At 41.8% G+C, this 24,062-nt stretch overlaps 1 protein-coding gene across 5 annotated transcripts in view; it reads left to right on the plus strand.

Moving 5' to 3' along the window:
* MFHAS1 (multifunctional ROCO family signaling regulator 1) overlaps positions 1 to 24,062 on the plus strand; it is a 109,456-nt gene that overhangs the window by 82,704 nt on the left and 2,690 nt on the right. For 2 of the 5 annotated variants that reach the window (XR_013168970.1, XM_077144282.1), the window contains exon 2: positions 13,007 to 13,133. Coding sequence is in view for 1 of the 5 variants with exons in the window: in XM_077144282.1 (XP_077000397.1) it covers positions 13,007 to 13,133 (127 nt within the window). In the remaining 4 variants the exon portion in view is untranslated. Of the gene's footprint in view, positions 1 to 12,631; positions 12,816 to 13,006; positions 13,134 to 19,258; positions 19,370 to 24,062 lie in introns of those variants that run through there. The other 3 variants (XR_013168972.1, XR_013168971.1, XM_077144283.1) reach the window with 3 other exon arrangements.

Below are 24,062 nucleotides of genomic sequence, written 5' to 3' on the forward strand. Positions count from 1 at the left end.
CAGTATTATCTACATTTACAGCCTTCCTTAAAGAATCTCTGAGCCATTTAGCCCTCAAAATTTTGAAAATATTTTAAGATGTTGCCATTAGAATATCCCCCAATGCATCTTGAGTTTGTGGTACCTTTTTGTTTAGCTTGGAGAAGATACAAGACTGAGGCAAGACAGAATAGGGTGACTTTGGGAGCACCTCTGGCATTACCTGCAGAGAAGATGAACTGTGCAAGACATTTGTATATCCTGTGAAAGAATAGAGTGTAGACTTTGGCCCTGGCGGCCTGACCATGAGCCACAGTGGTGTTGGATTTGGGACCACACATCTGCAGTGCCAAGGGAATCTCAATTTATGGGTTCATTAATTGATTAGGTGAGTTAGGGAACAGATCTGTAGAGCCTGATGTGTGCCACATGCTTGGGACACAACAGTGACTGAAATAAAATTCCCTCACCCTTAGAGCTTCCATCCTACTAGAGGAGACGCCCAGTCAACCAGTATGTCTGGTGAACATCAGTACTGTGAAGAGAAAGAAGGCAGGGCATTGGAGTAGAGTGGGACCAGGAGCCAGGGTGGTTGGGGAAGGGCTTTCTGAAGTGGTGGTATTTGAGCAGAGACCGAGTGAAGGCAGGAGGGGAAGTGGGAGGAGCTAAATGGTAAGGACCAACGTCCCCAGGTAAATGTGCTTTGCAAGGAGATCTATGAGGCTGGAGCAGAATGAACAGGGGGATGGTTTGAGCCATAGAGGGGAGCAGACCGTAAGATCTTGTAGGCAACTGTGAGGACTTGTGCTTTTATTCTGAGTGACAAAGGAAACAGAGGGTTCTGCGCAGAGCAGTGACATGATCTGACTGACATTATGAAAGGACCTGGAGCTCCCTAGATGTGGGAGATACATAGATGCAGGATGCTCAGTTAGAAGACCCTCCAGTAGTCCTGACATGGTAATGGTGTAGGTGGAATTGCTGAGTGAGCTGGTCAGTTTCTGGATGTATTTGCGGTTAGAAACAGCAGGATGTGCTGATGTGCTCAGTGTGGGGAGTGAGAGAAAAAAAGAAGTGAAAAATGACTCCATGTTTTTGCTTTGTCCAACGTAATTGAAAGAATGGAGGGGACATGTACTGATAGGGGGAAGCCTGGAAAAGGAGTAATTTTGTGGCATTGGGGACCAGGTGGGAATCAAGCATTTGGTTTTGGACATGCCACTGTCCAAGGGGTGATATCCAGGACGCAGTGGTATCTGGGTCTGAAATTCAGGAAGGAGGTCAGGCCTGCACCATGCACGGCCACCTCAAGAGCTAGAGGTGGCTTCCATGTAGACCTAGATGACTCCCAGCAGAGACTTCTTTACAGAACTGCCCTTTTCTCTGAAGAAGGTGGTGATATTTGGCGATCCTATACTTTCTTCCTGTCTTTTAACTAAAGCTTCTGTGACTGCGTTCTGTTCCTCGTCTGCCTTTAGGCTCCAATTTGGAATCTCCAGAAGGAGACTGCAGTTGCTTGAGAGGAAGTGTAATTGAGATGTAAAGAATGCATTCTTGTTCATAATTACAACTTTTGAGAGTTTGGGGATATGAAGAAGGGCTGGGGACCTCAGTTCTTCATGCCATTTAATGCTTTTCAGGACATCATAAGTGCTTTTCATTTATTTGTTGAGTGTGGCCCCAGGTCCAGGCTGGATCGTCTGTGAATGACACTCGGGCAGAGGGACTGGATAACGAGAACTTCATGTTTTGAGAAGATCCCAGCTGGAATATGTTTCCCTGTAGTGTTGGTTCATGCATGTCAGGATATGAGTTGCTTGCAGTCCAAGGAAGTTGAGCTATCCCAGCCTTCCAGCTCTGAGGGCCCACCGCCACGTTGTGGGTTTCCCCTTGGCCATTCCATGGATTCCTTGGTCATATCACCCCATCCACTCCTCCTCCCTCCTTTCCTCAGAGAAAAATGAATTTACAGAAACTCTTATCTTCCTTGTTAGGAGCAAGAAGCAAATATAGGATTCCTGATCATCCTCAAAGACTTCAAGTGGCTTCCCGGGGTACTTCAAAACTGAGGAGAATTTAGTAAGGCTGCTGGGCCAGGGTTGTATATTTCCGTTCAGGTCTTACAGGTTCCTCTCAATTTCGGTTGAGAGGAAAAGTCAAGTTGGAGGGAGAAAGTTGTCTGACAGCTTTTATACTGTCTGCATCGACTTCTCTGATCCTGGAACCATTTTCCAGTAAGAAGTAGGTGACAGGCTATCAAAATAAAGAGGAACCTTTTGAAAGCACTTCTCTCCGGCAGTGTGGGCTTCTTATAATCCCGACTTGCATTTGGAGTCCCCGCCACCCCTCCTGCAAGAGCACTTTGATCTGTGAAGCATGTCTAATCCTCAGCCAAGTCTGCTGGAACTTTATCCAGAGCAGGAAAAAGGGAAATATTTTTCCTTTCTTGGGAGGATTTGTATTTATATAAACCCTTAGCAGTGAAAATGGAGCCAAGGGGCAGGCACACGTGTCTGAGGGGAGGGCAGTTGGAAGGACTGGATGACGGAAAGGAGCATAGGAGAGTCTGACGCAGCTTTCACTTGGGGTCACTGTCAGACATTTTAGGAATCAGTCAGGAGAAGATGGTCTAAGTACTGATGTACATTTTCCTATGGACATACCGTCGTGTAAGGCCACTATGGAGCAACAAAGGATGGGCTGGTAGCTAATCAATGAACTGCAGCTCAGAGCACCAGTGATGCATGCCTATGAGATTAGTTCATTTTATTTCTGTTATTGCCGAGAGAAGAGGGCTGTGGAAGCCCTAACTGTCCTCTGTAATGTTAACCTTGGAAGTTTTGAGATGTCGTGCTTCCTCTGAACAGCTTTAGCTTCTCAAGCGTGTCCTGTATTTACATGAATTTGTCTAAACTTTTTTTTACATGAATTTGTCCAAACTATTTTTGACTGCTCCAAGCCACTTCTTTAAGTTCTCTAAGTGTGCCTGCTATCAGCGCAGATGCCTTCTTGCCATAAGGCCACCCCCTTTAAGCTTCACGTGATACCCGTGGTTCCACTTTCCTAGGATGTACTTCTTCCTATTTTAGACATTCCAAAGAAATATTGTACAGAATCTAAAGAAAGCAACCGGGTATCATAGTCATTTGTATATCATCTGCACTGATCTAGGACCGATGAAGATCCTGAGAAGAGCAAGTTTAAAGGAGTTTGATGTTCAACAACTTTGCTCTTTAGAACCAAAAGGAAAGCCCCACCCCCTCCCCCCTGCCAGCAGGTGACTCAGCTTCCTGCAACTTCCCTGGAACAATTTCTCCTGCCTGAGCCCAGGTTACCTGCTGTCCTGGAATATTTATTCTGGTCCCTAGCAGTATTGTGTGTGTGTGTATGTCAGAGCCACCTGAAGGCTCTGTTCGCATCTCTTCCCAGAGCTGTAAGTGCACTTTGGGGAAGGAAGCTCATCAGGGGCTCGGGGGATTCTGAGGCCTTGAGACTCTTTCAGAAGGTGAGAGTGTAGGAAGAAGAACAGCCTGGAGGAGGAGAAGGGGCTCTGGTTCTCCTGCAAACGATAGAAACAGAAGGAGCTGTCAGAAAGAGAATTTCAAATAGCCAAGTATAGGGAAGAGGAAGAGGCAGAGAACAAGTGGTACAGAAGACTGGACGCGCCTGAATATAAAGACCGAAAAAAAGGAGGAGAGGAAAGAAAAAGACATAAGCTTGTAATGTGTGGGAAGTACTAAACTCAGGTGGAGGTTTGAAAGGAAACTCTTTTATCAGTTTTTGTTTTTCCTTCTTGGTGGAATTTTTGCCAGATGTTCTAGAAAGGACACGGTGATCTCACTTGCAACTTTCTGATCTAAAAATGATCTGAATGATTTATCCATCCTTGTGTTCCATGGACCAAATGCTCTCCTTGGTGTAACCTGCCTGAGATAGTTAGTCAACCCCTTCCATGCCCACCACCACTGCCAACAAAGCAGTTTGTATAAGAGTAAGCAAACATAAGCATTAGGATGCTCATTTTCTGTAAGAAACTGGGCCAAATAAAGAAAAGCTGAGCTTGCTTGTCCCCAGTGGAGCACTTGCCATAAAAGGAAACCAGGGGTCAGTGAGGTACCCAGTGTGTGGGCCCCGCTTCCATTGCATTGTTCCCCAGGAATATCTCACAGCTCCCCAGCTTAGCATCACTGCCTGTGTCCCTGATGTAGTCAAATTGGGAACTTTGTTTTTCCTTTTCTGTGTCTCACTGGCACTCCTCTCACCTCGTTGGAGGATCTTAAGAGGCAAAGTATTGAAATGTAGTTTGTTTAGTGTAGCTTGATGAAAGCTAGATTTTGAGTTGCACCCTTCATTTAGGGGGGTGTCTAATAACCTCAGTTGGTCCGGTTCTGTTTGGCTTATGGGTCATACTCTCTCACTGATAGGACTTTACACGTTGTCCCCCAAACTGCAAGACATAGAAGGGCGTTTCCGAGTGTTTTTCAAAGAAGTGCCAGTATTCAGAATTAAAACTGGACTGGGGAATTCAACATATGCCTGGAGACAGAAATTCCTTTACATTTGTTAAATGCAACTCAGTGCATTCCTCCATTCTGAAGAATTGCAGGAGTATGTGGTGAAAATTGAAACATAAGAGGTTCACAATTTTAAAAGTGAGTACATCGTACTTGTAAGTTTTTGCAGCTGCCTTTGGGATCAATACTTTGGACATATCCACATTGTCAAGTGGGACATTTTCTCAGCCTTAAGACTGTAAACTAGCAACTTATTAAATTCCCCTTTTTAAAAGCCATTCTATTTCTGGTGTATTGCATTCCAGCAGCTAGCAAACTAGAATGGTTAAGATGATCACTTTGACTATAGTGTTTGTGGTAGTTAGATTCAGATTTCAACTTGGCCAGGTGAAGGTGCCTAGTTCTATTGCTGTGGACATGAGCCGATGGCATGTGAACCTCATCTGTCACTGATTACATCTGCAGTCGGGTAGGAGGCATGCCTGCTGCAATGAATGATGTTTGATTTAATTGTCTGGTGCTTAAATGAGAGACTCAATGTAGCACAGCCCAAGCAGCTCAGCATACCTCATCTCAGCACTTGCAGCTCAGCCCAGGCCTTTGGAGATGCAGAAAGGAATCACCCCGGGGAAAGTTGTTGGAACGAAGAGGCCTGGAGGGAAGGCCAGCAGAGATCGCCCTGTGCCTTCGCATGTAAGAAAGAACCTCATTTGAAAGTTAGCTGCCTTTCCTCTGAAGAACTATACGTTTTTAACTAAATAAAATCCCCTTTTATTAAAAGCCAATCTATCTCTGGGGTGTTGCATTCTGGCAGCTTTGGTAGACTAGAACAGCATTTTAGACTGCTTCTATGTTTTTGCTAAAAGTCTATTTTAAATAGCAACACTGATATTTTATCATTGTTAATTTTAAAAATAGGAATGTCTATCATCTAAGTGGATTTCTTATCACGTAACATCACCCCCCCCCCCACACACACACACACTGCAAAGGCTTGGAAATGCATGCTTATCACTTCACAATAGAAATTCAGAACATTGCCCTCCACAAGTCTTCTAAGCCTTGTGATTATTCCTTCTTTCACTCCTTCGCTCCTCTGTCTAACAGACATGGAGCCTTAGAGCTGAAGAAAACTCAAGAGATAAACAAATCCATTTCTCTATTTTTCTTTTTTTCAGATGCAGTATAATAAGCTCCTAGGGCACAAGTGGACAGAGAAATTCACAGCTTCTTGAAAAGTTGGCTATAGTTAGGATGTCTAACTTCCTTACCTCCCACTTCTTCCTCACTTCGCCTGCCACATACCCATCTCCACCTCTTTTTTGCTGAGGCTGCTCATGTTGGTCTCTGGTGGCCTCCAAGCCCAGCCATCCCTTTGCTGTTGTAACCTTGCTTGTCTTCTCAGCAGGATTTGACACAGCTGCTCACTCCCTTTATTCGAAGGAGTTTGTTCTGTTTTGTGGAGCCACGCTCCTGGGTTTTCCTTCTACCTTCTTGACATCCGGGGCTGGCCTCTACTTGCCTTCTCAGCCTCTAAATTTGGTGTATGCCAGGGCTTTGTTGCAGGTTTCTCTCTCTTTATCTGCTCGTTTTCCTAGGTATTGTCATCCACTTGTATGTCTTTGCAGGCCATTTATTTGCCCAAATCTCCAAAATCTCTAGCACCAATCCTAATCTTTCCCTGAAAATCTTCAATTGTATATGCAACTACATGCTTAATATTACCACATTTGTTTAAAAACTCAAATCTCACTTTGCCAAAGCAGAACTCTTAATTTCTCCCTGTCCCTCAAGCCTTCTTCCCTTCTAGTGTTGATGATCTTAATAAACAGCACCACCACCCACCAGTTTCTCAAGCCAAAAAAAATTGGAATTAGCCTTGCTTCTTCTCTGCCTCTTACCGCACATCCAGCCCCTCCGCGAGTCCTGTCGGCTGCCCGCAACACAGATGCTGATTCCTCACCTCCGGCAGCAGCTCCCTAGACCCAGCTGCCACCATCTCTCATCTGGGCTGCTGATCTCGCTTCCTAATGGCCCTCCTGCTTCCATCTTACCACCTTACACAGCTGCCACGGTGATGGTCTTAAAACATAAGCCAGATGCCGTGGCTCTGTTTAAAATCTTCCACATGGCTTCTTGCCACTCCTAAAATGAAAACCAGACATTTTTCCCTGGTTGCAGAGTCCCCATGATCTGGCCATGCTCACCTCTTCTCTGGGCCCCCAAGCTTCTGTCTGCCCCGGGACGTTGCATTAAGTGCTTCTCTGCATCCAAAATGTCTTCCTCATAGATCCTCACATGTTCAGTGGCTTCAATGTTACCTCCCCAGAGAGGCTTCCCAGGTAACCCCATCCCTCTCTATCCCATCACCCTGTTTGGCTGTGTATCAAGTTTTTATTAGTTACACACTTTATGACTTGTCTTCCTGCTCTAGGTTGGAAGCTCCATGAGATCGGGGATCTTGTATACCTTATGTCTTGCCGTATCCCCAGAACCTATAGTAGTGTCTGCCTGGCATATGGTGGGTGGCTGGTATGCATTTGTTGAATGAATGAATGAATGACCAAATGAATGAATGAATGAACTAAGTCATAGAGCCAGGCCTAGGACATAGGAGTCTCTTCTTCCAGTTCTTGTCTCTTTTATACCAGGATGTCTTTAGCCAGTGAAGTAATTCTGGCTGCAGGTTACTGATTTGTCCTGTTTTTATAAAGATTATGGTAAATTAAAAAAAAAACAAAAAGCAATTCCAGAACTATATTACTTTTCATTTTAAATTTACTTTTAACTTTACCTTTAATTTAAGTATAATAGAAAATTCATTTAAGCGACGTCTTAAGATCTGTATCTTTTGGTTTTAAAATATCTGTTTTGGATTTTATATTTATTCCCATTGGCTATTAGGAAAGGACACGTTAAGATAATGTATCAAAGTTCTAGAAAGACGTATTTTCATAGCTATGCATAATTTTTATTCATGTTCTGTTGGAAAGATGATTGCTAGGGATGGGCGTGGGATCTGAAGCCCCAGACTTATCTGCTTTTCACACAAACTTTGTGTTAGTTTCTCGTGCCTGACTTTGTCTTCTAAAAAGTGAGAATGATCATTCCTAATCAAAGAGTTGAGACCGTGATCTCTTCACAAAATAGATAAAAAAAAAATTGAAACCCAGTCTTGATTTTATTTCTGCTGAGCAGAGCAGAGCCTGGAGCCCCCCAGCAGTTGTCCTGCGGGTGAGGGGAGTGCATTATCCTGCATTGAGGTGTAGGCCTTAGGGGACCTCACCCCCAAATCGGAGAAGGCAGCGCAGTCTACAAAGGTCGGTTATGTTGAAGCCAGCAAGATACTGAGAAATCGCTGCTGCCACTTCTCAGCACTTGTAAATGCTCGCATTGCTGCATTCTTAAACTGAACATCTCCATGTTCAGTGCTTACTTCTTCTCTGTATGTGCTTTCTGTGCTTTGCTTAGTTTTAAGACAATTAAGGTGTCTTTTTGTCTCTATCTGGCCCTTCTTTTCTGTATAAAAGTGACCATGAAGTGCTCCAAACCTTTCTGCCTCTGATAATTGGGTGGCTTTGCAAGTGGAAAGCCTCCTTGCGCATTGGTTTCAGGTGCTCCGAGAAGGCATGCAAACATGCCATCATTACAGTTATATCCACATTCATACTTCATCAAAAGAAAGCAGAGACTTTGGATGAGCAGGTAAATCTTGTAATATCAGTGTCTGAAAGAGGTCTTGAAGCCATCTAGAAAATCCCTTCTATAACCTGTGTTGTCGTTTATCTTAATTGTTTTAGTTTCTAGAGCACCTTTGTTGTTTGAGGGATGCTTTTTGCGGGGGGGGGGGGGGGGGGTGCGGTGCACGGTCTGGGAATCGAACCCGAATCTCCCACATGGAAGGCGAGCATTCTACCACTGAACCACCCGTGCACCCCTGGGGGATGCTTTTGATTTAGGGCTTTATCCTGAATCAGGAAGTGACTTTTGTTTGTATTGTAAAAAAAAAAGATTTTTCTACTATTGTGGTGTGGGTTATAAATGCGAAAAGTTTTAATAATTTGCACAATGTGCTCAATATTTGAGAATCTTAGTAAATGTTTATCGGAAAAAGATGATTTCATTTCCCTTGCCTTCTTTTGATTAACAAAAATCATTATAAAACTTGGTGCTGTGTTTTTCCAAAGGGAGATTGTGTGGGGGAGGAACAGTTGATAAGAGTTCACTAACATTCTAATGATGGAAATCTTGAGCAGCCAGAATAATTAGCAATGCTTTTTCCAAACTTGAATAAGCACAAGGAGATTTTGTAGTAATCTGACAGAGCCTCAGTAAATTAGTAAATTGGTTCGTCAGTTAGCCAGATTTCTGCATTTTTGAAAACACTGGTTGCATTGTAAAATGCAGATGAATAGACAATATCAAGAAAAAAAAAGGAGAAAATATCAGCATTTAAATCTGACATCTTCCTTCAGTGTGCAGCGTATTTGGTCTTTTTATTTTTGACTCAAATGTATAAAGAGACATAAATAAATAACCTTAGAGGATTTAACCTAAATTCATTTCTGTTCTTTATCAGTTGTGTGTTTCTAATTATAATGTACTCTCAAATTTATATTTCTACATACAATGTCAGTCTCATAATTTATAATAATTAGAGTATTCCATCTTGTTAATGTGTCATCATTTTTAGCCATTTTCCCCACAGTGGGATATTTAAAATGGTTACCAAGTTTTTGCCATTTTATAAATAATGCTGCTATGAGTAATCATTGTATAATTTTTGCTAGAGAGAATGGCTTCCTTCCTTCAAGCAAGGTTCTGGAAATGGAACTGTACCAGGACAAAAGTATTTTTTTCCTTACTCTATTGCCAGCATACTCTCTGTATGTATAACTGTTTATCTCTATCTCTATCTGTCTGATTACCAACTTGGGAGTTATCATTTTTTAACAGCTCCTACCAACTTTTGCTCGTGGTAGATATGTAATAAAATCGAGTTTTTTTCATTCGAAATTTCTGCTGAAGTAGCATTTCACATATGATTGTGCCTGCCTCATAGGTTTGTCATGTGGACTAAGTGAGATAATACATATTAAATATTAAGCACCTAATAAGTGCTTAATACATGTCTACTGTCTCAACAAATAGTTTGCTTCTACTTTGATAATCTCTTTTTCTTTTTTTGTTCATTTGGATTTGTGCTTCAGCTTGACCAATATACAAATTATTGCATGATGGTAAGATGTGTAGCTCAACTATTAATCTCCATTCTTGACATGAATGTAACCAGGTATTTTGGCTAAATGTCCTCCTTTCTTTGTGGCCTTTCCCAATCCTGGGAATCAGTACTAATCTCTCCTGAGGACTCTTCTAGCACCTCACTGCTCTAGCATTTCCCTGGGGGCACCCAACACACAGGGTGGTGGTTCTTTGCCTATTTCTCTTCCTCTCTTGCTACAGAGATCTTCTCCGTCAGAACATGACTTCAACTTGTGTCACCATCATCTTCTGCTCCTCCATCCAACAGGGTCTCAGTCATTGGTTGCTCAATGGATGGATGCACTTTAGTTTTAAAATTCTTTAAACCAAATTTTAGAGAATTTGAGATGTTTAGCTTCTACTATCTTAATAGATAACACACATGCTATGAACCGTGCTTCATTTTTGTGTTCAGACAGGTTTTTATGAGAGGATGAAAGCTGTTTTTGTTTTCTTAATCTAGGAACTGTACACATTTCTTAAGTCCCAGGAGTACTGACACCCTGCAGTAGGCTGTTGGAGTTCACGGATGTACTGAAGTTTGTGAACTCTTCTGATCATTGGTCAGTGGTATTCACAAATATCAAATGAAGTTTTCTTATGTGTGAAGCTTCTTGGCGCCTTCAAGCTTTGTGCTCTGTTTCCATGCCTGACAACATTGCTAGAGATGAACAAAGCCAGCTCCCTGGCTTTGTGTGAAACGAGTGCGGTGGGGTTAGTAAAGCATTGGTCTTTAGAAATTGGTAATGTGCTGAATAGTCTGCTAAAAATTATTCCAAACTCTCTGGCAAACTTATCTCCTCCTCACCAAAACCTACAACACAGCAAGAAAGCCGGCCGTGCCAACCTGGTGCAGGAATGGATGCTGGGGGCAAGGGCTTGACATCTACTGTTGTTAACCTGGGCACTCAGGTGGCTGAAAGCAGGTGGAACTGGGACCTGTGTAAAATTCCAGCCGAGAGGGAATTCCAGGGGGGAACCTAGAGAAGTCCCGTCTGTGTTCAAGCCATTGGGGTAATCTCAGATCAGACAGTGAGAACCGAGAACATCAGGTGAAGGGCCAGGTGAGGGCAGCCCAGGACCAGGTGCTGAAAGAACCCTTGCATTGCGGTCCTAGCCCCGTGGTACACCAGGGCTCAGTTAGTTTAAAGATGCACAGCTTGCTTTGAGCAAACCTGTTATACTCAGCTTCAGGCTTATTAAATGATGTGTGAACTGGATGACTTCCAGGTTTCATTCTGAGTCTCACATGCTATTACTTTGGTTCGTTTTATTACTTTGATAACATTTAATGTTTATGCTTTTTTAACTTGTACTTTTGTATTATGGAATGTTTTTCTGGTTTGTGTTGGGGTACTGTTTGACACCCATATATCCATGATAAAAGCTAACAATGCCAAATTAACTTTTGCATTAGTTTGATTAAGAAACAAATTACATCTAGTTCATACCGTGAAAAATCTTATAAAATATTAAAATTAGGAAAGAAATGTTTTTTTTTTAAATATTTCTGTTGAGATATCTTCGCACACATGCAGCCCATCCAAAGTATACAATCAATGGCTCATGATATCATCACAGAATTTATTACCGTGATACTTTCTAGAACATTTACATCACTCCAGAAAAAGAAATAAAAAGAAAAAAAGAAAAAACTCATACATCCAATACACCTTACCCTTCCCTGACCACTAGTATTTCAATCTACCCCAAATTTTTTTACCTCTTATTATTTATGTTTATTCTTTTTTTTTTTTTAACTCATCTATCCATACCCTGGATAAAAGGAGCATCAGACACAAGGTTTTCACAATCACATGGTCACATTGTAAAAATTATATAGTTATGCAGTTGTCTTTAAGAATCAGGGCTACTGGAACACTATTCAGCAGTTTCAGGTATTTCCCTCCAGCTGCTCCAATGCACCATAACCTAAAAAGGGGCTATCTATAATGCGTAAGAATAACCTCCAGGACAACCTCTCCACTCTGTTTGAAATCTTCCCCTTGCTAGTTCTTGACTTTGGGTATATCACACAACATCCCTGAGCATTAGCAAATGAGAATAAACCTTAAAGGAACCTTATAAAGATGAAATGAGATGTATTTTTAAGTTCCTAGCTTGGTGCCAGCTTGTGGATATGCTGCATCAGTCTGAGTTCTGATGGGCAGGCGTTTAGCAACAAAATATTTGAAGACAATGGATTTTTATACTATTACATGTTAGCATATACTTTGAAATCTTTAGACTGTCAAATTGGTAGCAGAAGAGATGCCTAACACAGTTGAAATTTTAGTTTCAATAGCCACTTCCCCCAGTTGACATATATTTTGTGGTGTTGGTTTGACTTGTTTACTTTCTAAGTTTAATGAAGGGAATTTAGGCATAATATGTACTGTCATCAGTGGAGAAGCCATTTTTTGTGTCCTTGCTGAGTAAGAGGACAGAGCTGGCTTCAAGGGGTAAGGGTGAGATGCTAGCTGGGTAAGTGACCAAGGGGAGAAAACTAAAGAACGGAAGTTATGTCTGCTCCAAGGGATTTAATGATCTCATTGGAGAGAGAATAAATCTAGGCTATGCACAGTACACAATTCCCTTGAGGAATGGTGGTCATCCATTAAGTTAATTATCTGTTTTTCCTAGACCCCATTAATCATAAGGTAGTACCATATTGATCCTTTGATGCCACCTGCACACCTCACCAGAAAGTCCTTTTGCCAGTAGGAAGCTGGACTGTTTTTCGGCTGTTTATCTTGCTCACACCTTGAGTCCGCCACATTTCCAAGTCATTGACGCAGGGCTCGGTTGGAAGGCTGCGCTGTGTTCGCCCGACTTCCATCTGCCCGGAATCCTAATGACGAACATCTCCTTGGCAGTCCTTGCTTCGTTGGGCTCCAGGGACCCTGAGTCCATTTGTGCCGTCTGCATACGGGTCTTCGGAGTCAGTCTGTGAAAAGGAAGGTGAGGGGAATTGAAGCAGATGCTGTCTGTCTGGAGCCTTTGCCTTCCTGCCACATCCATTAGAACCTTCTCCATGGTGACCAGGCGAGAATGTAGGCGGTGAGAGTGGGACCTGAGCCAATTCTGTCATTTTTGGCTGTTCTCTGACTCCATTTGCCTGTAGCCCCTTCCCTCTCTCACTCCCTGCCCTTTTCTCTGCTCCCCTCTCCCCCAGTACCGTTTTTCTCTGTAAAGGGGTTCCATTTTTCAAGGCACATCCCATTGATGCATTTTCCTCTCTTCTCCTGCAGGGGAGTTGCTAAGTCAGCCCAGACCTGAAGGAGTGGCTGAGATCATTTGCCCCAGGAATGGCAGCGAGCGAGTGAACGTGGCCTTGGTTTACCCACCCACGCCAACTGTGATCAGCCCCTGTTCCAAGTGAGTTTCCCAGCGTCACTCTGGCCCCCGGCCCCTCGCTGGGGCTCAGAAAATGTGATGAAAAAAGTCAAGTTAAACTGTACCCCAGCACACCTTGAAAAGTACCCCAAGGCAGACCTCATTATCTGGGTGACAAAGGACAGCATGACCTTTGGGGCAAAATAGAAGCTTTTTTTGGGGGGGGTGGGGTGTGGAGCGTGGGCAGATTCCCGGGTGTCTGGCATGGCAGGCAAGAATTCTACCACTGAGCCGCCATTGCACCACCCAAAATAGGAACTTTTATTTTCACTTTTAGTGATTGATTATTTATTCTTGCTAATGAGAGTCAGAGCTTTTTGTAAAAAAAACCCAACTTTATTGAGATATAATTCACATACTGTACAATTCAACCATTTAGGGTATATAATTCCATGGTTTTTACTCTGTTCACAGAATTGTGTAACCAAAAAGTGAGAGCATTTTTTGATAGTCTTAATTCTGTCATTACAGAGTTAAGTGGGCCTTCACTTCAGAGGAGCACGCAGGCCCATTAAATAAGAAAATCCTGGAAAAGTTCTGTGCTGGGCGGCTTTTCACATGGGTACTCTGATTCTCTACTCTTGCCTGATAATCAGTACTGTGCAGGCTGTTTTCCCAAAATGAACTTAAAAGCAGAGCCTGTACACACAGAAACTAATTTTTGGATAGAATGTTAGCTTAGTGTTCTAGATAACTCATCCTGATTGTTTGTTTGTTGTATCTAGTATTAAGAATCTATTCAGGCCATTTTAAACTGAGATGAAATAATTTTTTACCCCAGACCTTGAAAGTAGCAGCTGTAGATGGCAGCCAATTTACATTTTTCTTCCTAGTTTGCCCTTGAGGATGGTGATTTATCATCTCATCATAGAATCTTGCTATTAGGTTGCATTCCAGAAGCTATGTGTGATAGGAGCTCATGGCTCTGCCCTCAAGTGGCAGCTTCCCTCCTTTGCTGGGCTCTCTGCAGAGATTCTGAAGTAGTGTTTTCATGCATTATTAGCAGCTGCAGTGGAAGTGCCACGTCCCTTTTATCTAAACTGGCAACTCATTAGATTGAACATCCTTGATCTGTCTTTGGTGGAAAGTATCATGAACACCCAAGGGAAACTCTTATCTATTATTCTTGTATTCAGAACACTATTTCAGCTGAACATTTATAGGGTAATTTATCACTAATATGACCCTAAGACACAGTGAAATCTTGGAAGTGCTTCTTAATAAAGAGGGATTACCTGGTAAATTTCTATTACTCAGAACAGACCCTGTCTTGAACATATCAAACAAACAGAAGTTTTACTGTCCTTTGAATTCCTTTGGATCCGTGTATGTTGGCCTATTTCTTTCAGATATACCTGGGAGAAGGATGAGGGGATGTTACAGAGATGGCAGGTGTGTAATGAAGGATAACAGTGGTTCCGTATGCTTTGCATTGATGTAGATTTTCCTGACCAGGAGAGAAGTTACCCTATTGTTTTGCCATAGCCACATACCATGTCATCAGTCAGAGAGAGGTAGAAGTTATGTTATAACATCCACTTACACAGGAAACCGCAGTGACACTAATCCAGCTTTATCCGTGTTTTCCTGTGGGCTTCTTGTACTGTCACAGAAGGATCACATTTATACAAACCTGAAAAAAAATGCTATCAGCTTCTCTCTCTCTCTCCTGGTTACCTTCGGTAATCAGAGACACCCAGCCTCAGGCATCTCTGTGGGTGCTGGAGAGAACACATTTAGGGATGGAACCACTTTTTAAAATTTTATTGATAGAACTTAATGTACAAACATACAAACATTCTTAACATACAAACATTTCATACATGGTATACAGTCAGTGGCTCACAATATCATCACATAGTTGTACATTCATCACCGTGATCCTTCTTTTGAACATCTACGTCACTCTAGAAAAAGAAATAAAAAAAAAACAAACTCATGCATACCACACCCCTTACCCCTCCCTCTCACTGACCACTAGTATTTCCATCTACCCAATTTATTTTCGTCTTTGTCCCTCCTATTATTTGTTTATTTTTTTTCCATCTTTTTTACTCATCTGTCCATACACTAGATAAAAGGAGCATCAGACACAAGGTTTTCACAATCACACAGTCACACTGCAAAGCTGTGTAGTTACACAGTCTTTTTCAGGAGTCAAGGCTTACTGGAAACAGTTGAACAGTTTCAGGTACTTCCCTCCAGCCACTCCAATGTACCATAAACTAAAAAGGGATATCTATATAATGCATAAGAATAACCTCCAGGATAACCTCTCCACTCTGTTTGAAAGCTCTCGGCCACTGACACTTTATTTTTTCTCATTTCTCTCTTCCCCCTTTTGGTCAAGAATCTTTTCTCAATCCCTTGATGCTGGGTCCCAGCTCATCCCGGGATTTCTATCCCACATTGCCAGGGAGATTTATACCCTGGGAGTCATGTCCCATATAGGGGTGCCAGGAAGGGCAGTGAGTTTGCTTGCTGTGTCAGCTTAGAGAGAGAGGTCATATCTAAGTGACAAAAGAGGTTCTCTGGGGGTGACTCTTAGGCCTAAATTTAAGTAGGCTTAGCCTATCCTTTGCAGGAATAAGTTTCATAGGGGTGGACCCCAAGATTGAGGGCTCGGCTTATTGATTTGGTTGTCCCCACTGCTTACAAGAATATCAAAAGTCCTCCAAATGGGGAAGTTGAGTATTTATCCCTTTCTCCAGGGAGGGAACAACTTTTGACTTAGCTATCTGAAGAGTTTTATTTTGAAGTTAGTTAAAAAAACAACTACTACAACAACAAACAAAACCCCTATAGAAAGGATGATAGGTTTGGATTGTGATTCTCAACTATAAACGAAGAATACTTTCTAAGTAGGTAAGTTTCGTATCTCTGGCAAGACTTCTCCTAGTTATTGCCTTTTATTTTTTTAGTATGGGGGTAAGGAGAAAATGATCTTTTGTTGTAATTATTTATATAAAATTATGCTTAAAAAAAAACAATTTTCTTAAAAGCACACTTTCATTGAAAGCCTTTGTTAGAGCCATCCAGTTTTACCTCTTCAGTCCTAAGCATACACAGCTCATACAGCGTCTGTGAAAACAAAACAAATGCAGACAGAGGCCAGGCTAGGCCCAGTGAAGATCTGATTCACAAGTGGGTGGATAGTGGATTGGAAACGGGAGATTTCGTGAGAGTGATGAGAAAAGCTGCCAGAAGAAGTGGCTGTTATGCTAACACATCTGGGGCCCAAACCTGAGATTCAGACTTGGGTCCAGGAAGGCACTGGAAATGGGCAGACTGGAACTATGGCGTTGGCTTTGCAACTCCAGCCAATTGAACTTAAATAGTCATCAACAGAGTGATTCTTTAGTTCTGTGCCATCCCATGGAATGTAGATGGATGTACAAGATTGGGCTTTATAAATCAGGTCTATAAAGGAGGATTTCCAGAAGGAAAGACCTGACATGGGACTTTAAAAAAAAAAAAAAAGAAGGTTCCCAGATTATTCTAATGTGGATAGCCTGGACCTTCTGATTTCTCAAGTCCTTCTCTGGCTCTGTTGGTGGCCACCAGGCCAGGGGTTCTTATCCTACAGAATCTCTGGTCAGCACTCCAGCAAAACTAATCCATGCTGCATTGCCGTCAGCCTTAAGTAGGGTGAATATATCATTTATTGTTCAAATCTGGAAAGGACTGAGTGTAAAAAGAGGGCACGAGCCAAAACTGTTCCAGGCAAACCAGAATAGTCACCCCACTCTTAGGCCACTGATCTGAATCTTAGAGTGGCTTTTAAGCATACATTTCCAACTCTTCTTTTGACCAGGCTACACCTCCCCTTTATACCGAGACTCCTCCTTTAACTGTGCCATTCTCTAACCATGTGTACAGTAATGGTGCTGTGATGCAATTTATTTAACAAAAAAGCAATGGCTGTTTTTTGACTGGACCTTCCTTATGATTTCCAAGCTTTTCTGTGTATAATTTTAAAAGTTTTCTAGACATTTTAGTTCCCCATGAAGAGAGAGACAAAGAATATGGAGTAGGTAGTGATAGTTTTAAAATGTGCTATTATAACTTTTCCCTGCTGTTGGTGGTTAAAGGCTCTACCAGCATTTCTTTGGAAAGAGATCACATGAACAAACTAAATGCCCCCCCCCCCCATCCCTTATCCTCCAGGTAGAAACTGAGAAACCTAATGGCTTCTTGTCCTCTTTGCAGTTTGCCAGATAGAAGTATGAGTCATTTTCATACATTGGGTAACCTGGGTTGATTGTCAAGGCTATCTTACCTTTGAGATGGAATGAAAATTCATCTCATAGCACATTTGCCTGGGATGCTCTTAAAAATTGTGATTTCCTTGAGGCTAGGAATTGTCTGATACATTTTTTAAAGCTTTATTGAGGTATCATTTACATACCATAAAAATCACCCATTTAAAAATAACTAATATATTTATAGATAGACTTGTACAACCATTACCCCAATCTAATTTTAGAACACTTTCATCACCCTAAAAAATGGGCAACTCATGCCCATTTGCAGTCACTGAAGTCTGAAATGACACCTAGTTGCATTTAGTCAATTTTTAGTGTCATTTTCTGGGATGGTTTTGCCACCTGGTCTGTGGGTATTAAACAGATTGCTGTGTTATAAGGAAGTTCTCGTAAACAGTGTTGTCTCTGATAAAATTCATTTTCATGGCAGTGAATTCACTTGCAGCTCCACTGTCAGCCCCATTCACTTGACAGGGAGGGGAAACCGAGCTGCTTCCAGAGAGAGCTGCCTCTTTCAGAACCTGTTACTGGCAGCATATTGACTTGCAGACATTTAGTTAAAGGCAGGAAATGTCAAGGATGCTGAGCTTTGGACTCACAGGGCAAAAATATCATTTCAGTGGGCAAAGGAAGGAGAGAGTAGAAGGATACTTTTATATATATATATATTTAATTTTATTTGTGAATTTCTGTTCCATCCCATTTGCTCTTTGGGTTGAGATACTTGCTGTTCCAATTCAGAGGGAATGGGAGCTTCTTTGGGCACATGGAAACTTGCCGGTTACATTTCATTTTGGGGGTAATTAGCATTTTCTTTTCCAAAGAGATTTAGACTAATCTTCTCTCCACCAATTAAACTATAAATTCTGTGATAAACTGCCAGATAATCCAATTTATCCACTGATTTTCATTTAAAAAACAGGAGAATTCAGCAGGTTAGCCTTTGAAAACATTTTAACCTTGAGGCTTACTGAAATGCAACCCACAATTTTCCATGGGGTTTCTTAATGGACTCACCCTTGAACATACAGGAAATGGGAATATATCATTTTTATTTCTCGACAGTTGACATTTCTCTTGTGATACCATGTCTGCCTGTGCCCCATCATGTGTAGAGGAGTGGAAGTTGGGCAGATCATGTGTTTTAGACTTAGAAAAAAAAATGGTCTGATTTGAAGATTGCTTGAAAAAAGACTAAGCTTTCTCCTTTTCCGGGAGGTTCTAATATTAGAGAGCAAGACTGAGATACAGTACTTTCAAAACTACCTTTTAAAAACTTGTTTATTACCTAAGTACCATGGAATTCTCAATTCAAGCAAGATTCCAGTTAAAATTCTAGTGACTTGCTGTTTGTAGGTTTTAAAAGTACAGTGACTCCTTCAGCATAGGAATTTTGGCAGTTGCATTGTGATGACATAAGATATTTATGACCAATTGAAACAGCATTTTATGAAACGTTGGATGAAGACCCTGTGCTTTTAACTCAGCAGATAAACTGGCAAAATATGTCTAACTGTACTCAGATCAGTTAATATGGACTTGTTAAAATTTTTATAAAAAGCAATGGAATGAAATGAATTTGGCTTTTTCATATTGAAGACTGTTTCACTGGCTGCAGAATTTTAAAGCACAAAGGGTGGAAATGGTCTTTCTGAAGAAAAGAAGGCTAAGCCTAGCCTGTGGGACGATCACATTGATTTGCATCGATTTGTTTTGTTCTGTGCAAGGACTGAGACAGCTCTTGCCTTGCTAATTTCACAGCCTATAAGGAATTGTATTTCTTAAATAATTTAGTATCCCATCAGCCACATTGATACTGGAATTTGTTCCTTCTCTGCTTAGGTATCTTCATTCTTTCTTGGAAAACTAAGTGGAAAAGATAGTACTTCTTTCTCTTATGCCATCATTTTTGTTGTGTCCAATCTGTGACTTTAGGAGCACCAGTTTTTAAGGGTAAGTGTCTGGGAAGCAGTGAGGGTTTCTTAAATAGGTCAGGCCTTTTCAAGGAGAGGCAAAAAAAAAAAAAAAAGTTTGGGCCAAAAAAATAAAACGGGAGGGGGGGTTTGCGGAAGTTGGAACGAAGGGATTCTATGGAGCAGCAAATTTTAAGATTGCATCTTTAGCGTATCCAGAATTCAGTTGCATTTGGGAATTAGGAATAAGGAAACTGCTTGATTCTTTTGGTCAAATTACTAGAATACTGCACTTAACAGTAACCTTAGACCCTTGTTGGAAAAAATGAGTAATTTTAAAAATTAAATTCTAATAGCATCAGGAAAAGCTCAAGTTGATACCCAAAGCATATAGCTTTTTGTTTGTTTGTTTGCATGGGCAGGCACCGGGAATCGAACCTGGATCTCCAGCATGGCAGGCGAGAACTGTGCCTGCCGAGCCACCATGGCCTGCCCTATATAGCTGTTTTAAAACCAGTGTTTGCATTTCTTCTCTCAAGGCCGTTTGAACTCTGGAGTGACACTTCCTGAGTGAATCTTTACTAGTCAATAGTGCTTTGATGTGTAAACATTAATTAGGTTCCTGCCTAAGGAAGGTAAATGTTTGTGCTGGATAGGTAGGTGAGAATGTTGACTTACCCCCCCCCGCCCCCCACCTTCTTGAAGGGGTCAAAGTGGAGTACGTGAAGTTCTGCTTAGAAGGCAATTCTTAGTTTTCTGTAAACATCAGGACCCAACCCTGTCTTCAGGGACTGCAGAGACGGGTGGTATCATTTCTTTCATATCATAGTCACAAATGCCTTTAGGACCTGGATGGACTCCTCAGTGCAACGCCCCCCTGACTCATTTGGTCCTCCCAGTGACCCTATAAATCGCCCCGTGCAGTTGACCAAGAGGCCCAGTCACCCAGGTAATGAGTAGCACAGCGGAGCCAGAAATCCACGTTGTAGCTCCCAGGTTCAGTGTTGTGTTTATGGCAGTGAATGCTCTCTCACTTGCAGGTGATAAGGCTTCACTTTCAGCCTAAGATTTAAATAACTTGAATATTAAATACTTTGTACCTCTGTTGCCCGAGAAGGTCAAGTTCTCAACCAGGAAGGATTCTGAGTCTAAGTCCCCAACCTCCCTGGCAGTTCCCTTGGTGTCCTTAGGTGTCACAGGTCTGACATGTGTCTTCCTCCCCCAAGGCTCTTCATTGGTCTGCTTCCTATCTCAGGTGATGGCACCTCTTTCCACCATCTGCCCCAGCCAGAGGTTTGACCATTTCAACACCTTCCTCTCATCTCTTTCCCATGCATAGTCTTTCACCAAGACCCGTTATCCCATCTTATAGACGTGCTTTGGAATGAGTGAGTTTGGCTATGTAACATTCTCTTTAGCTCCATGCTTTCTCTAGTTCCACCCATCTTTACCAAGATCCCCATGGCTGAGTGTTAACTAACCTCTTACACTCGAGCCTTTTTGCCCTGTGATCTAATATTTTCCTTCAGTATCAGACCCAGTCAGATCTTTCCCTATTTAAAAGCTTTGAGTGGCTTCCTGGCAATTACAAGGTGAAATTCAGACTCTTGGACCTGACTCACAAAGCCCTTTATAGTCAGATGCAATGCTCTCCTGTCATGGCGTAACCCTTACAGTAGTACCTTTTGCTTTGCGGTCAACTTCACTGTGCCCTGGCTGGCCTTCAGGTCAATGCTAGCCACTTAACCAATGAAATTCCATTTTGCCTTTATCTAGCATATCATAAGCACTCCAGAAATGCCCGCTGAATCAGTATTTGAGTATTTTGGGGCTTACTGACTCAGAAGGCAGCCCATTCCATGGAGTAACAATTTTAAACAGAAATCTCTCTGTCTCCTCCTAACTCTTCTTCGTTAATTATTGTGGAACCATCAAGAATTAATTCTACATCTTTCGTTTGATAGCCCTTCAAGCATGTGAAAGCACCTGCCGTGTCTTCTCGAATCTTCTGTTCCTTTAAATATTGTCACTGGTTTCAGTTGTTCCCCATTCATTCGTACATGATTTCCTGACTTCATACATACTTGGGTCTGCTTCTTGAAGAATTTTGCTTGGCCAGTTTTTATTCATCCAAGCCCAAGACAAGTGATTTATCTGGTGTAATATTACTTTTAACTCCTTATGTAGTTTCAGGCCTAAGGTCTTGGTCAAGGGTACATAAATTCCTGAGATCAAGATCGTGTGAAAACTCTTCTCTGGAGCCATGCCCAATCTCTTAACCTTAATCAATCAATCTTTCCTTCACATATCTTTAAAATTATTTTACATCTCCATAATATATATCTATCTATATTTTTGCGTGGGTGGGCACTGGGAATTGAACCCAGGTCTCCAGTATGGCAGGCAAGACCTCGGCCTGCTGAGCCCCCGTGGCCCACCCACCTTCATAGTATTAATGACCTCGTAGTGTCTTGGCCAGTTTTTACCTGTGACTTTTTAAAAAATGTGTGTTTTTTTTATTATTGTAAAATATAACATAGATATGTAGGAAAGAAATAAAAAGAAATAGCCTTCTTGGGAAAAAAGTCAAGTAAGCCAACTTGTGCGTGTTGAATTAGAACTAAAATATGATACCTGCCATAATAGTCATATGATGAGCAGAGAGAGTCCTGTGGGCACAGAGAAGAAAGAACTCTACCAGAAAGAATTAGGAAAGGTTCCAGAAACTAGCATTTGAGGTGGATCTTGAAGGATGAAAAGGAGAAGCAGCGAGGGGCAGGCAGGGTTGGAGAGCTGATGGCTTAAGAGCCCAAAGGTGACAAGTGGTAACTGCATGGGGGAATGTTCAAGCTGGATATCCTTTTTTGCCCTTGAATGGGATATGCCTTTAGGTGCCCTCTAGTAGGTGTGCTTGTAAGCACCAGACCCGTGCTCAGTCTTACTAGTCATACTACACAGCCAGATCTGTCTGCCTCTCCCAAGATTCTTCCGATTCAGCAAGAAAAACATTTACCCAGCACATCTCCCACACTAATCTGAAAGTCACACCACCAAAATTAACTGCTTGTTTAAGATGCGTATTTTTACACAGCCATTCTCTTCACAGCTAGATTTATTATATTATTACTCGAATTTGAGGCAGTTTTCAAAACTTCCTCTATTGGGAAGTTTGCCACATCAGTAGGCCTTCAAAAAGCCCTTGTGGCTGAGTGCCATAGAAATGTGAGATTGTCGCTACGGCCCCAAATATTCTAACATCTATTTTAGCTGTCAAGCATGCTTTGGACTCAACTAATCCTCATTAAAGCCCTGACTCTGTCAGTCACAGATATGCACACTTGAGGAAGTTATTTAACCCCTTAGAACCCTAATTTCCTTCTTTGTAAAATGCAGAGTAAGATAAACCTTACTTGGTGGGATTGTTATGTGTTGGGGATTAATTAAACATCGCACTCTAGTGAATGTTGCAATTCCTTCTATGTAGTATGTAGTAAGTACTTAGTAAATGGAAGGTGCTTATTCTTGGTGGTGATAATATGATATGAGAAGCAGCTCTCAGCAGATCAGTTTTCATGAAATCAGGCAACATTTAGAGAGATGGGAGTGAAAGCAGCTCACAAAGCCTTTTCTTTTCACTGTCTCTGTACGTTATATTAAGTGTTGCTAAACCACTTTGAAAAACATCTCCCCTCCTGTCATTGTAGGAAAGCTGACGTAGGGACAGGGAAACTTAACTTTTTTTTTCCCTCTAACCGTTTTGTCAGAATTGAGTGCCACTTTGTTTAATTAACTAAAGATACAGCAATTTCTTCATTTTATGTTCCTCCAAATCTACATTTTTCTTTGACAGCCTTGCTTATAAAACTTTAAGTGAAATCATGTTTTTCAGTCAAGATGAACATCAATTCTTATTTTTAGGTTATATTCTCTACTCCTAGGGATTATTTGGTGCATGTCCAGGTGTGTTTATTGAAAGGAAGTAGTTCTGTGTTTAGAGTTTTATGTTCTTAATTAGAAATGTAGTTAAGCAGTGGGATTACAGTGGATTAAGTGGTATAGCCAAATAGCACGGTTTCCTCTTTATGTCTAAACTGAGCTTAACATCACAAACAGAAACGTTTGACTCGTTTATACCAAAAAGGCCCTTTCCCTTGTGGTTTGACTGACACCTACATTTTCATAAGGAGTTTCAGAAGTAGAGATGATAATCTGTGTGTTAGGAAAAACGGTGCACGCTGGGACACAGAGGCTTTGACTGCAAATGGAGAGTTTATTGAGACGCTGTCTCAGCAGAGGGGGTCTGCAGAAAAGACTTCAACCAGCCCCGGGAGAGTCGTACAGCGTTATGTACACTGTGTTACATGGGACAAGAAAGGGTTAGTATAGCTGTTGGGTTATGTTATGATGGGGGGGGCGGGAAGTAGGGTAAGGAGAAGTGGCATTTGTGGATAGGTAGTGGGACTTAGTTTCGGGCAGGAGGTTTAGGGCCAATAGGGAACTGTAGGTTTCTTTGTTGTCCTTGGGATGAATTGTTGGGCTGCATTCTGGCATACAGGCTTTGGTTTGCTCCATCAGTCACGTAGGTCATGGACTGGGGGCCGTTGTTACTGGGAGATGAGCTGCAGCTGGTTAATCATCGCCAGCTTTGTGAGGGGGAGCCTCTAACACTGCAAAAAAGAGATTTTGATTATTGCTTCCTTATAACTGAAAATATTGTTCTCTATTTTTTTGGT

The sequence above is a fragment of the Tamandua tetradactyla genome, chromosome 26 (genome assembly GCF_023851605.1).
Source record: "Tamandua tetradactyla isolate mTamTet1 chromosome 26, mTamTet1.pri, whole genome shotgun sequence".
Lineage (NCBI taxonomy): Eukaryota > Metazoa > Chordata > Mammalia > Pilosa > Myrmecophagidae > Tamandua > Tamandua tetradactyla.